Source organism: Petromyzon marinus, chromosome 38 (assembly GCF_048934315.1).
Source record: "Petromyzon marinus isolate PM22_M1 ecotype Great Lakes invasive population chromosome 38, UKy_Petmar_22M1.pri1.0, whole genome shotgun sequence".
Lineage (NCBI taxonomy): Eukaryota > Metazoa > Chordata > Hyperoartia > Petromyzontiformes > Petromyzontidae > Petromyzon > Petromyzon marinus.
The window spans coordinates 3,483,507-3,497,700 of NC_133704.1; the positions used below are offsets into that span (position 1 = coordinate 3,483,507).

A 14,194-nucleotide genomic window follows, 5' to 3' on the forward strand; every position below is an offset into this window, starting at 1 on the left:
GTCAGCTGAGGGGTCAGGTTCAGCTGAGGAGTCGAGGTCAGATTCTTGTAAAAGGTTGTGGTTGGGATTGGGGGACTGTGTTGCCATCAGGGGCAGAGTCGGGGTCATAGTTAAGAGTGAAGGTCAGGGTTGACCGGGACCTCGTTACGGGAGCCAATAAACGGTGGTGGAGTATTTGTTGAGTGTGGTAGTCCAGCAGCCTAGGGGACCCAAGTGGAGTAGCCAGGGTTGGTGGATCACGCAGAGATCACCAATCTGGTGAGACCTCCAAAACACACTCGATGTCTAGGTGGCCAAATAGAAGGCAGCACAGCAAGTCGGTTCATTTTTCCACAATATGTGGGTGCAACGGTGAATGTTATCCGCAGATCGGAATTAGTTTTTTTTAATTAGCAGCGTGCCCCGGTTTCCTGCCACACGCACAGCACTCAATAACGAGGTGACCAAGCACTCCGATGCCGTGACCTTCCTGAAGACAAAAGAGCGAGGTTCCCGCCGAGGCTGCCCAGGGTAAATAGACGACCACAATATTATTATTATTAAAACGAGTGGAGCCGCCCTGCCCGGGTCACCGCAACTTCCCCCATTTGACAGAGCCGCCGCTTATCGCGCCCCATTCCCCGCTCTTATCGTTCCCTGGGCGCAACGCACGAACACGCTCATGAAGACACCTCCCGCCGTGGTGGTGGCAGCTGATAGCGGCGCAGCACTGGGCGATTCCGTGGCCGTGGTGGTGGTGGTGGTCAGTGCGGTCCACACGAATGGACAGCGGTGTCCCAAGCGTACCCCACCAACTCACGCTTTGGGGCATTCCAGTTGAAGTTAAAAAGGCCACCATCGGTACCTCCACCGCCATCGCTTCCTCCTGCCAGATTCCACAGCAGTCGGCCACTCGTGACTGACTTGCAGGGTCTGATCTTCGTCTCAGCACCGTTCGTGGAGTCGTACACTGCGGCTGTGGATATCAGTGCCCCCCCACGCCCCCCCCCCCCATATCAGCGTCTCCAGTCGAATGGACCTTAGAGTCACCACCGTTTCAGATTTAATCTAGATTTGAAGTTTTCGTCACTGCAGGGATCCATACTCTTTGGTTCTTTCGGTAAAGTCACGTAGGTAGAAAATTAAATTAAATCACGATGGACGCTTGTGTTGCGCCCGAAACGTCATGATTTATTTTATTTTATACCTACGTGACTTTACCGAAAGAATCAAAGAGTACGTTTCAGATTTACTTTCTCAAAGAAGCGGCATTTTATCGTATTAGAAAAGAAAAAAACCCTCGTTTAGAATGATTAGGACAAATAAATAAGAAATCACTTCCCTGGGAAAAAAAAATTATCGCGCTCAAGACTCAGACAAATATTTACACATGCCTGTACTACTTTGAGAACAAGCACACTTAGCAGGCGATGCGATTTGAGGAAGGACAGAATGATTGTGTTCATTGGTACGAGTTGAGTAATTCCTTCCACTTACAAAAACGGAAACGCAGCAAAGGACTGGAACCAGGCCACAATTAACACACGGGACATGGGCCCCGAGATTCCAGCCTTGCCCCTCAGAGTCCAGCCTTGCAGCTAGGACCACAACCTTGTCCGTTGCCTTGCCCCTGACACCCCAGCCTTGCCTCTGACAGACCCTAACCTTTCCCCTGTGAAATCTTAGCCTTACCCTTGAAAGAATCCCACCTTCCCCCCCCATAGACCCCAACTCTGCTGGTTGTGAAATGCTGCCCTTGTCCCTGGGAGACTCCAGCCATGACCCTGAGTGTCCGTGTTCCCACAGAGGCTGCGCGCGGTGGTGACGCCTGAGGCAAAAGGGAGGTCTGAACCTGGCCTCACGCCTCCCCTCGCAGTCACGTCCCACGCCTGAGCGAGGCAGCAGGGGGCTCTGGGCTTGCCTAAGAGAGAGAGAGACGGAGGAAGAGTTCTCAGCCTTGCCCCCTGAGAGTGTCCTGCGTGGTCCCGTGGGAGACTGCGGCTTCAGCAAAGAAGAGTTGAGAGTAGTTGGGCACTGCCAACTTCTGGGATCACCCCCACCATGAAATTGCATTCCGGCGACGAGGAACTTAATTAACAAAACGATAGCATCACACATCACAACAACAATGACACAAGTCGATTATGGACCAATGTATACAATCAGGGAACAACTAATGCGTGGTAATTGTTCCCACAATTAATTTAGGGAGCTGAGTGGTTATGAGGTGCAGGATAATGAAGGGGCTGAGAATGAGATGTATGAGTGGGTTGTGGAAGAGGTGCAAAGAGAACATGGGATTGGAGATTTTGAATGGCACAATGAGATTCATTATGAGTGGGCTTGGAAGATGTTGAGGAGGTTCAGGAATCTGGGGAGCATGGGGAGGGTGGAGAATTGGGCTCAGGAATGTAATCGTTACGTGGATTATGCATTCGCCTTAGAAACAATTCTACCAATGATGCAACGTACCAGCGTCATCTTATACGTTTAATACAAATGAGTCATTTAGTAACACATTCTGATTATTGAAGGGATTGTTTTTTACTCAACAGCTAGTAATCGTTAACTATGCACATGCAAAGCTATACGTCAGGGCACATACAAAAAAAAGTTGGCATCCTTTTCAGGCCCCGTGCTGTGACGTGCAGTCTCCAACTCACGTGGTGTAAATCTTGACTCGCTTGTGTTGTGATCGAAATGTCCTAGCTCTTTGTTTATTTTACTTTTATTAATTTGAACCTATTTACGTGACTTTACCGGAAGACCCAAAGAATAATCACGTGGTGTACTCCGACTCTCTGGCCTTTCTCCTCGTGTGCGACGAAAGAAGGGCCATCGCCCCAAATGTCGCCTAGTGTGTACAGTACTTGTCATTGTGAAGCTATAGTGTTGTTGAGGAGTATTGTTGAGTTGTCATTTGTGCGTGTGTACCACTGCCAAACGCAGCAGCAGCAGTAACACCAAACAATGTTTCATAGGAAGGTTTGCCGGTGAAGAGGTTGAGGAGGTTACGGTGCACGTGATGCAGGAGGAAGAGAATAATGAGATAAGGCCCGGGGAGCCTTGTTTAAAGATGGGAAATATCGTGGAGGTTTTGGTAGCTGCAGGGCTTGAAGAGGAGGATGGTGTTGAGGATGAGGATGGTGTTGAGGATGAGGATGGTGTTGAGGATGATGTTGAAGATGAGGATGGTGTTGAGGATGAGGATGGTGTTGAGGATGAGGATGGTGTTGAGCATGAGGATGGTGTTGAGGATGAGGATGGTGTTGAGGATGATGTTGAAGATGAGGATGGGGTTGAGGATGAGGATGGTGTTGAGGATGAGGATGGTGTTGAGCATGAGGATGGTGTTGAGGATGAGGATGGTGTTGAGGATGATGTTGAAGATGAGGATGGGGTTGAGGATGAGGATGGTGTTGAGGATGAGGATGGTGTTGAGGATTATTTTTTATGGATGATGGTGTTGAGGATGAGGTTGAGGAGGGGATTGATGAGGCTGCCTGGGCGCTGCCACACGCAGGTCAGTGCCTTAGCCCAGAGCTCGGCAAGTGCCCTCAGCTGGTGCTGCGGGGATCACGTGGGAACCGCGCCCGTTCCCCAGCTCCTCGCAGCCACTAACTCATCTCTAGAAGCTCGCTTCACACACTTACATTCCATCATGTATCGCAATATCTATTATTGTATCTAACGTGCTTCAATTGGGTGTACTTCAGGAGCTAGCGAGTGACCGGATGGCGGCATGGTGAAGACCAAACGCGGTGATGTTTTTTTTGTCGACAAAAAACGAGGGCACTTTTAAGGCGCCCGTCACCGGCAAGCACGTCGACTTGTCATGAGAAATGCCAGGCGGCGGTGGCTGTGCACGCCCGTAACCCAGAGCAGCGGGGGGAGGCGAGGGTTAGTGGATCACGCGAACATTCCCCCGGCTCGCCGGCAGAAGGCGACAAGAGCGGAATGCGGACAAGCGTCAATCTGGCCCATCTGTGCAGGATTTAGTGTTGCCCCCTCGCACGAGTGGGTTTCTCAGGCTACTCCGGTTCCCCTCCCACGTGCACGAATACGCGTCGATTAGCTGAACACATCTTGATACATCGTGGGCCGCAGAGCTTGGGCAATTGTTCGGAGCGCCGGGCTCGTCGTCGCCGTCTGTCCGCCGCTGCTGCCTTCCCGCTCGTCTGCGGCTCCTCCGCGCGTTACAAATTTGTATAACAAAAAAGCGTTGCGAGATGCAAAGTGCGTGACGCTCTGTGAAACTAACGCGTTGTGGTCATGGATGTCATCGCAGAGTCACTTGGTTGCATCTAGCCACGAGCTAAGGGGCCGTCCATAAATGACGTCACGCACCTAGTGGAGGGGGGAGGGGTCAGACATTTGTGACGATTTGTGACGAGGGGGGGGGGTTGAGAAATGTGACGTCACATCAAAATGCGCAACTTTAAATAAATATAGACAATACGTTATACTTAATTAAATAGACTTTTAATAAATGTTTTCTCCTACAACATCAGAGTGCAGCGCCACATTAAATACGCACTACAATGACCATAGTTTAAAGTGATTTGAAGCATGTTTTATATTTTTTTGGGGGGGGGGTCCGAGCTTGTGACGTCATATTTGATGGGGGTCTGACTTTTTGTGACGCCGTGTGACTGGGGGGGGGGGGTCAAAAATCGTCCAAAATCGCGTGACGTCATTACGAATCATATCTTGGTCTGCCGGGGCACGCAAACTCGGTGTAGCCGTGCGAACTCTTTGCTGGCCGAGAGTCAACCACGCCAGTTCTCCACCGGTGGAGAGCAGCGATCAGACGTGTTGACGTCCGAGCCACTCTTTAATCGACAATAGAAAACGGTTTGCTGCGACCGGTTTCCCCGTGACCATCGACGGTGACGACTTCCCTAAAATCGCCCGTGTGCGTCGCGGTGCGTCGCGAGGCTTGCCGGTCACTCGCACAACGCCGTCGCTCTTGAGAATTACAGCCCGAAAGAAGAAGAATCATCTCGTCCGTAGCACGGGCTGGTCAAAGCTTGTTTATGATTATATCTTGCCGCGTGATATACATACACACACGTTCTGTAACCACGTGTCAGACTTGTTAATGCTGTTACGTCGCTTAGTGGAGATGGCGTCGTGCGATAAGGGCACGGGGGAGTAATGCAAGCAGTGGCCGGTTGCATAACCGCGTACCTCGAGTGATATTTCCCTGTAGCCTGCGTTCTGCGTTGACGTGAGCGAAGCGGAAATGTCATTGAATGATTTTCGTTGTTGCACAACCGGCCACTTGGACCGTTTGCCAAAAGGAATGTCCGTTACACGCTCTTGATGATTACTACACACGCCCTATGTAATTTTACGCACGTGTTTATCAATCATGAGGCGCGAGCAGTATGTAACGACTTTATATGTTTTGTTCTTTAAAATAGCGCTTACTGATCACAGGCCACTAAATGCCCAAAATGCCAAGCCGCCAGCAACCAACGGCACTATTGTAAGTGTAATGCATAGCTACTATCGTTAATACGTTACTTTCTTTGAGCAAGGTGATTTGAGAGAAGGCAGATTGGATGACGTTGGGAGCAGTGGCGTGGTGGGCCTCGATGGGGCTTCGGGGAACTCTGCCCCACGGAGCCTTAAGTTGTTCACGGCAGAAGGGTTTATAGCAGCACAGACTCTGCTGCGACATAGATCACAGTGAGGGTGTGGTGAGGAAGCAAAGACATTTAGTGTGCCCGTTGAGTCAACAGGAGCCGTGTACGTTGCGGGACAGAGCAAGCTTGCTTCGTTTTTTGTTGTTTAGCCGATAATTCAACGTCGCCGCTAGTGCACTCTCGGACAGTTGAGCTGTCGTCCACAGAAGGGCTTTTTTTAGGGAATCGTGACCCCTTTTCCAGAGATTCCATGAATTGTCACGATTCGCGTTTGACTCCTTTTTTTTGGACTTGTTGATGCTCAGGCACCGGAATGGTCCTCACTGGTCTCGCTACCAAGGGGGAAGACCTAAGGCTAGACGCTGGGGAGATTGTGAGCGCAGATCGTGGAGGTCATTACGTGTCGCCTCTGTAGCAGCAGCAGTATCTGCTGCGAGATCTGTCCGGAGGGCTGAGAGGGTCGGCGAGGAGGCGCGGTAGCGTCAACGGTTTTGGCCGGGATGTCATCATCCCTCACTTGCTTAACAGGCACTGCCCTCGTCTGCACTGCCTCGTGCGTACGTGTCTGTACTGCCTCATTCCGAGCCATTAGCATGAACAAGCAACAAACGAAGGCAATGTCCATAGTGGATTTGAACACGAACGACTCGATCGATGGAATCGTCGTCACGTACGGAGAGAGCCGTGAGTACCCAAGATGCGACCACTCTTGTTGACGGCGGCGCCTGAGCGCTGGCAAAGCACGAGAGGGCGCTGCAGTACAGCGCGTGGCGTCGCGAATTCCATCCGTGGTCGTGAACTTGTAACGGCGCGTCATTGACTCTAACTTTTTTTTTATTTTACCAGGTTAAGGCCCGCTGAGCCATATAGGTATTTTTGTCTGAAGCGAGCTGGTCACAAATGATAGCTCAACGAAGTGGCTTATCGTGTGGAAATGTGTAGCAGCCAAATACTCTAAATGCACATTTCCAAATGTGGAGGGGAAAACCGGGGAACCCAAGGAAAAATCCACGCTACCACAGAGAGAACATGCAAGCTCCAAATATACAAGGGTCAGGGTAGGGATCGAACCCACGACTTCCTGTATACCAGACGAGGTAGTTAATATCTCGTCACCGCGGCACCTCGATTGATTGATCAATATCAATTCTTAAGCTCAAGATGCATGCATAAAGCCGAGTGAGTCAGAACATTTTATTTTATTAGTATACGTTGTGTGTAATGGGTTCAGGTGCCACGTCCAGCCACAAGAGGCCGCTACGAAATGTATGACCGGGGTACGGGAACTGTTATAGACAACAATACATCTGGGATGGGTGACTGCCTGGAAAGCGAAGCTACTTTGAGCCTGGTTAGTACCGTACTTGGATGGGTGACTTGGAAACACGAGGGCCGTAGACTTGGGCCGCGAGATGGTAAGAGCAGCACAATAGATTCCTGAATCCACCAGTCTTCTTCTGGGATCTTCAGTTTCCTCCCAAACGAAACCAAACTCTATTGCATGGAATCGACCGAACATCCCAATGCAGGACTCTCTCCACATTTTCTAAATTTAGAAAATTGCACCGCACATTTCTCAATTGGAATTATACCCAGCAAATCATTGCCCCTTACTGGCAGACTGATGCTTCCCGTTTCTATTGCAAGCGAGACTATCCTGGCCTATTGCATTCTCACCTGGTGAATCAAAATACTGTAAACTTGAAAACTTCAAATATTTTGACAAAAATAATCTCGAGAACTCAATTGGGCCTTCCTGGTTAAACAAAATGCGTGTTTGATTATCACTCACATCCCCCCGGTGAGCCAGATGACAAATTGTTTAATTCCTCTAGAGTTCCTTCCTCATCACAGACGCTGTGGTGGGAAGTGAATTCGGGACCCCGGGGGCTGGAGACCCCCACGATCCCCACTGCTCTCATTGGGGGGCCAAGACCCTCCCTATACACGGGCGGCCTGCGCGTTACCTTTCCCACTGGCGTAACATCTTATGTATTCAGACTATTTTCTTACTGCAAAACACTATATAATAAAGTATACAATCTCATTATGCGTCGTTGCAGATCATGGGTACTGTGTAAATTGATGAGACCCAGAAAGCCTTAGCCGGTCAAGAAAATGCTCGCTTAAGTACAATGCCGCTGGATTAATATTGAACGAAAAGCCAAGCGGACCGATTGAAATTCTGGAGGTCTGCTAAATAATAGACTCGAACAACAAACGCGTCCCACGCGCGTGGACCGGCAAATGGGGCGCGTGGACCGGCAAATTGGGCGCGTGGACCGGCAAATGGGGCGCGTGTCGCGCGTGTCGCCTCCATGTCAACGGGCGGTCACTGTAAACCCTGCGGCCCAGGCCTCCCAACGTCGACCCCGGCGGCCTGGGCGAGCCCCCGCAGGTAGGGCGAGTCTGGGGCACCTCCGTGATTCCAGCGCGGGTTGTCCCGCATCAGCTGCCGCGCCAGCTGGTCAGCGGGGTTGAAGCGAGCCAGGGGCCCGCTGTCTTCCCCCCACGCCGCGTCCCTGAGCGCGGCCCGAGCCGGGACGTGGTCGGAGTCCCCAGGGCCGCCCCCGAGGAACTCCACGTCGCCTCCTGCCTCGGACTGGGACCCCCGGTCCAGGAGGAGGGCTGCGGAGCCCGGCTCGCGAGGGTCCTGGGAGGGTTTCCCCGTCAGACCCCTGCGCTCAGCCTCCACCAGTAGCTGCTCCATGGCGGGCACGAGTGTGGGCAGCAGGTTGTGCAGCAGGTAGAGGTTGTGGGGTGGAGCAGCAGGGTCCGTGCCGCTCCAGTCGCGGGCGAGAGGGTCGCTCGGGAGCGGAATGTGCAGACGCCCTCCCAGAGGACTCGCCAGCGGCGTCTGGCGTTCGAACGAAGGTGCGGAGTCTTGTGACGGACGTGAGTGTCCCGGGGCGGTGTCCTCCCGGACTGTGAGGTTGGTGGCGTCTTGTGCTTGATCCTGAAGATCGGCGGTGTCTTCCTCTTGCCCTCGACTGCTGGTGGTGTATTTTGATTGCTCCCGAAGGTCGGATGTGTCTCCTGGAAAATCGGTGGTGTCTTTTGATTGATCTCGATGAGGAATGTCCGTCTGATGTTGCATTTGAGGCGTGTCGGTTTCACCTGTGTGCTGAGACACGTCAGTCTCATCTTGAAGATGTGAGATGCCTTCAGCTTGGTCTTCGATAGTGGACACCTCCTGTGCGTGAACCAGGTGACCGGGGGCATCTTCTGCGAGGTCTCGATGACCGGATAATCCTTCGGCTTCGTGCGATTCCCCTTGCGTAGAGGTCTCGTCCGTGGCTCGCTCCCGTGCCGGTGCCATCCCCGCGATGCCGCCTTCTCTCAGCCCCTCCATCTTCCCGCAGCAGCAGCTGGGCCGTCACCTTGGCGACCGCCTTTGTTTACCTCTCATCGCCTAGCAACCGGCACGTGCCGCGAGCCGGCGACGTCACGCGGCCATTTCCGGTCAGCGACCCCCCCCCACTTACCGCTTTCGCGGTATCGATCCTGGAATTGGGATTATTACGTTACTATTAGATTATTGAATGGATTGTTTTTTGTTAAATATCATATTCGCCTGTAATATGTTCGTATTACTAAACGTGCAGATTATTTTATAGCGAGATAAAACAAGTGCAACAGAGGAGTGCAAAATAATCGATTGCACGAAAGATGTTAGGCGTTAATCGTGAACGTTGAATCGATTTTAATCGATTAATTGTTACTCGCCAACCCCCCCCCAACTCCCCCCCCCCCCGAACCACGTGACCCTGCGCCACTCTACCGGAATGGAGAAGACGCGGAGGGGGCTGAGCGCATCTTCTGGAAGAGGAAGACATCTACCGGCGACTGGGGAAAAAAACGCGGGCTACGCGCGTGCGCAGTGGGTCAGAGGCGGGAGAGGGGGCGGAGAGGGGGGGAGGAGAGGAAAGAGAGAGGGGAGAGAGAGTAGAGAGGAGAGAGAGAGAGTACAGAGTGGGTGGGGACAACAGAGGGAGGGGGGAGAGAGCGCAAAGGGAGAGTGCTGAGGGGAGAGAGAGAGAGAGTACAGAGTGGGTGGGGACAACAGAGAGAGGGGAGAGAGCGCAAAGGGAGAGTGCTGAGGGGAGAGAGAGAGTACAGAGTGGGTGGGGACAACAGAGGGAGGGGAGAGAGCGCAAAGGGAGAGTGCTGAGGGGAGAGAGAGAGTACAGAGTGGGTGGGGACAACAGAGAGAGGCGGGAGAGAGCGCAAAGGGAGAGTGCTGAGGGGAGAGAGAGCGCAAAGGGAGAGTGCTGAGGGGAGAGAGAGAGTACAGAGTGGGTGGGGACAACAGAGTGGGGGAGAGAGAGCGCAAAGGGAGAGTGCTGAGGGGAGAGAGAGAGTACAGAGTGGGTGGGGACAACAGAGGGAGGGGAGAGAGCGCAAAGGGAGAGTGCTGAGGGGGGAGAGAGAGAGGAGAGAGTGGGTGGGGACAAGAGGGAGGAGAGAGAGCGCAAAGGGAGAGTGCTGAGGGGGGAGAGAGAGAGGGCGTGGAACGTGCGTGGAGGTGGGGACGAGAGAGAAGATAGAGAGGGGGGAGAGTGCTGGGTGGAGAGGCGGAAGGGAGCGGAGAGTTGGGGAGGATTGAGCTCGGACAGCGTGCAGTTGAAGCGGGGGAGAGTTCAGCGAGGTTGGAGAGACAGCGAGGGAGGAGGAGGATAGAGCTCAGGGAGAGTTCGGGGAGCGTTGGGGAGAGGATGTGAGCGGCATGGCCCTGGTGACCGTGCAGAGAGCCCCCAGCCCCCTTCCCGCTGACATCTGCCCCGTGGACGAGGTGAGGGCAACTTCGGGGGGCGACTGCGGTGCGACTCCGAGCAACTCGAGGCGACTGTTGGTTGACGGACTCGAGTTGTGAGGCGGGTGGCTTGTGGTGACGACTTGGCGACTGAAGTTGAGGCTCGGGACAACTTGGGGGCGATGGGAGTTCGATGAGAGCCGAGGTCTCCCGCGTCCCGAAACTCGCGTCCTTGCGACTTCTGTTCGCTGTTGTTGTTTAGTTGTGTACACGTTGTGGGGGATGTTGTCAATTGTGTGTTCTTTGTGTATTCTCGCATTTGCTGGTGTCTGTGTGTTGTCGTGTGTGTGACCTGCATCGTATGGGGAGCGGTGGTGTAGCGGTTAGCGCGCTACGCTATGAACCTGGCGACCTGGGTTCGATTCTCACTCACGGTCAACACCAGTGACGATTATCTGAACTGGTCCTGGGCCTCCTCTAGGTCGACTTAGCCCCAAATGAGTACCTGGTGCGGTGTGGAAACGTCACTGTGGAGACAAAGGCGGTCGGGCGTGGTGCTGGCCACCCACCCCCTCGTGTACCGTTCCGGCCTTCATAGGTGCTGCTCGCTAACAGCACTTGCCCCTACAGTCTGTTAAGGCTATACGGGGGATCTTTGTCTTGTGTGACCTGCATCGTACAGTAGTTGTGTGTTGTACCTGTTGCATTGCAGTGGGTGTTTGTCGTGGTGTGGAGCGTGTGGTCTCCTGTGATGTGTAGTGATTGTGTTGTGTTGTGTGATTGTGTAGTGTTTGTGTTCCTGTGCAATGTATGCTGTGTAGTTGTGCAGTGTGAGAGTTGTTACTTTGTTGTTTAGTGTGTGTGGAAGCCGCATGCACAGAATGTAGGCATCTCCTGTGTGGACCCCACTTCACGTGTCTCTTGCTGTTGTATATCGCGTGTGTGTAGTAGTGTAGCTGGTGAGGTTCAGGGTGTGATGCGTGGCCCCTCGCCTCCGGTGTCCGTGCCGAATGCCTCTGACATTCCTCACATGAACCGCGTGGTGGTGACCTCCCCACCCACCCACGGGTCGCGTAGGTGGTGACCCCCCCACCCACCCACGGGTCGCGTGGGTGGTGACCCCCCCACCCACCCACGGGTCGCGTGGGTGGTGACCCCCCCACCCACCCACGGGTCGCGTGGGTGGTGACCCCCCCACCCACCCACAGGTCGTGTGGGTGGTGACCCCCCCACCCACGGGTCGTGTGGGTGGTGACCCCCCCACCCACCCACGGGTCGCGTGGGTGGTGACCCCCCCCCCCACCCACCCACGGGTCGTGTGGGTGGTGACCCCCCCACCCACCCACGGGCCGTGTGGGTGGTGACCCACCCACCCACGGGTCGTGTGGGTGGTGACCCCCCCACCCACCCACGGGTCGTGTGGGTGGTGACCCACCCACCCACGGGTCGTGTGGGTGGTGACCCACCCACCCACGGGTCGTGTGGGTGGTGACCCCCCCACCCACGGGTCGTGTGGGTGGTGACCCTCCCACTCACCCATCCACGGGTCGTGTGGGTGGTGACCCTCCAACCCACGGGTGACGTGGACCTCTGCATATACACTCACACACTTCACTGCGGTGTGAGGAAGCCCCCACAGCAGGAGTCGTGTATATTCAAGCCACTTGACTTGACTGATACGATCAGCAGAGCTCTTTTCAGTTGTGTACTCGGTTATAAAACAACCAAAGGTATGCCTCCGGGATGTAGTTTGTTTAGCCGCATGCGCACACATGCCGCCTCGGTGCCGTGATTTATCCCCAGGTAATAATGGAGTGAGTTGGCGATGCCTGAGACCAAATCGCCGGAATGCGCCCATATCTACGTGGAATCTCCGAAACTAAAGCTGCCTTTGAGCCTGGATCTCGCTTGGAACAGTAGTGGCTCCTGTGCCCGTAGGCTGCTGTGGGGCCTCCGTGGAGAGCAGCAGAGAGCCGTACGGCAGAATCCCTGGTTGTCCTGCACTTTACATGATTCCACTCCTACGTTGACCTTTCCTTCAACCAACCCGCACTCACCAGCGCGGTGAATTTTGGTCTTCTCAAATATTCCATATGACCCTTGCAGACCTAGATTGACCAAAGGGACTCTACATGATAAGGTGTATTGAGGAGTTATTATCAAGATACTGGCATGTATACCATGGAAGGTCTTATTGCCTCCGTAAATTAAAAAAAGCAAAACAGAAACCGTTTTAACGCAACAATTCTTGTATAAGAATTCTTCAAAAGGTAAACTACCTATTTCATAATCTTTGGGTCTTTCGGTAAAGTCATGTAGATAGGTTCAAAGAAAATAACAAAAAACTACGACGTTTCGATCGCAACACAAGCGGTAGTCATCAGGAAAAGGGGGTTAGCCTCTAAAGGCAAACTGTTTATAAAGGTTTAAAGATGGGCGTAGCCCAAGGTTGTCAGCAGCATGGGTGGGGCAGCTAATGTAAATGTAGGGGAAAACAACGACACCGGCAGTGGGTCTCTACCAATCAAAGGGCCGCCAGGCAAACATTGCACCTTGCTCCACACATCCACACTACTGACGGTGGAGGTTGCTGCTAGAGGTGATGGAAGTAGTGGGTAATGATGGTGCTGGTGGTGGGCTTCCACCAAGAAAGGGCTACTGCTAGTGGTGATGGTAGTAGTGGGCAGTGATGGTCCTGGTGGTGGGCTTTCACCAATTAAATGGCTACCAGGTCTAAAATGGAAACATTACAGCCAGTTATGACTTAAACTGGTTGATAACGTCCTTCCAGTGATTGCTAAGTTTGTACCCATCTTCTCAGTTTCAATTGTGTCTCTCTGTATATATGGATGGCTTCACGAACGAATCTTTGTTGATAGCCAGTGGGTTTGTAAAGTACCTTCGTCTTAGAGAAATCAATTTCGTGTGAGCCCACTGCATTAAAGCAATAATCAGCCACGGCCGAGGTATTGGTCCTACAGATGTGATCTGATTCGTGATCTGATCCCATCTGTGAAGGATGTGATCCTTGACATGCAATACCCCGGCGTCTACAAACTAAGCTGCATCTGCGGCAGTAGTTACATTGGGGAAACTAAGCGACATGTCTCGGACCGAATCCGTGAATATAAGGCAGATCTGAAAGACGGTAGGACCAATACCTTGGCCGTGGCTGATCATTGCTTCAATGCGGTGGGCTCACACGAAATTGATTTCTTGAAGACGAAGGTACTTTGCAAACCCACTGGCTATCAACAAAGATTTGTTCATGAAGCCATCCATTTATACAGACATAGACACAATTTCAACCGAGAAGATGGGTACAAAATCAGCGATCACTGGAAGGACGTTATCAACCAGTTTAAAGTCATAACTGGCTGTAATGTTTCCATTTTAGACCTGGTAGCCCTTTAATTGGTGGAAGCCCACCACCAGCACCATCATTACCCACTGCTACCATCACCTCTAGCAGCAACCTCCACCGTCAGCAGTGTGGGAGTGTGGAGCGAGATGCAATGTTTGCCTGGCAGCCCTTTGATTAGTGGAGACCCACTGCTGGTGTCGTTGTTTTCCCGTCATTAACATTAGCTGCCCTACCCATGATGCTGGCACACGTGGGCTACACCCATCTTTAAATCTTTATAAACAGTTTGCCTTTAAAGGCTAACCCCCTTTTCCTGATGACGACCGCTTGTGTTGCGATCGAAACGTCGTAGTTTTTTGTATCATTTTCTTTGAACCTATCTACATGACTTTACCGAAAGACCCAAAGAGAATATGAATTCCTTCAGTCACGAAAGCTTTAAGTCAA

The 14,194-nt window shown here is 52.8% G+C and overlaps 3 protein-coding genes across 3 annotated transcripts in view; 2 read left to right on the plus strand and 1 right to left on the minus strand.

Annotated features, from left to right (window-relative positions):
- LOC116950231 (sodium-dependent serotonin transporter-like) overlaps nucleotides 1-7,677 on the plus strand; it is a 26,922-nt gene extending 19,245 nt beyond the window's left edge. The window contains exon 13 of the mRNA XM_032967860.2: nucleotides 1,786-7,677. Coding sequence (XP_032823751.2) covers nucleotides 1,786-1,872 — 87 coding nt within the window. The 3' untranslated portion in view covers nucleotides 1,873-7,677. The remainder of the gene's footprint in view (nucleotides 1-1,785) is intronic.
- Nucleotides 6,811-10,057, minus strand: EFCAB5 (EF-hand calcium binding domain 5). The gene is made up of 2 exons (XM_032967859.2): nucleotides 9,412-10,057; nucleotides 6,811-9,134 (listed from the first exon to the last, which is right to left on the minus strand). Exon 2 carries the CDS (start codon nucleotides 8,980-8,982, stop codon nucleotides 7,963-7,965), a length of 1,020 nt encoding a protein of 339 aa, XP_032823750.1. The 5' UTR covers nucleotides 8,983-9,134; nucleotides 9,412-10,057; the 3' UTR covers nucleotides 6,811-7,962.
- Nucleotides 10,058-10,115: 58 nt separating this feature from the next.
- LOC116950322 (uncharacterized) overlaps nucleotides 10,116-14,194 on the plus strand; it is a 38,799-nt gene continuing 34,720 nt past the window's right edge. The window contains exon 1 of the mRNA XM_076072528.1: nucleotides 10,116-10,422. Within this exon, the coding sequence (XP_075928643.1) occupies nucleotides 10,357-10,422 (66 nt within the window). The 5' untranslated portion in view covers nucleotides 10,116-10,356. The remainder of the gene's footprint in view (nucleotides 10,423-14,194) is intronic.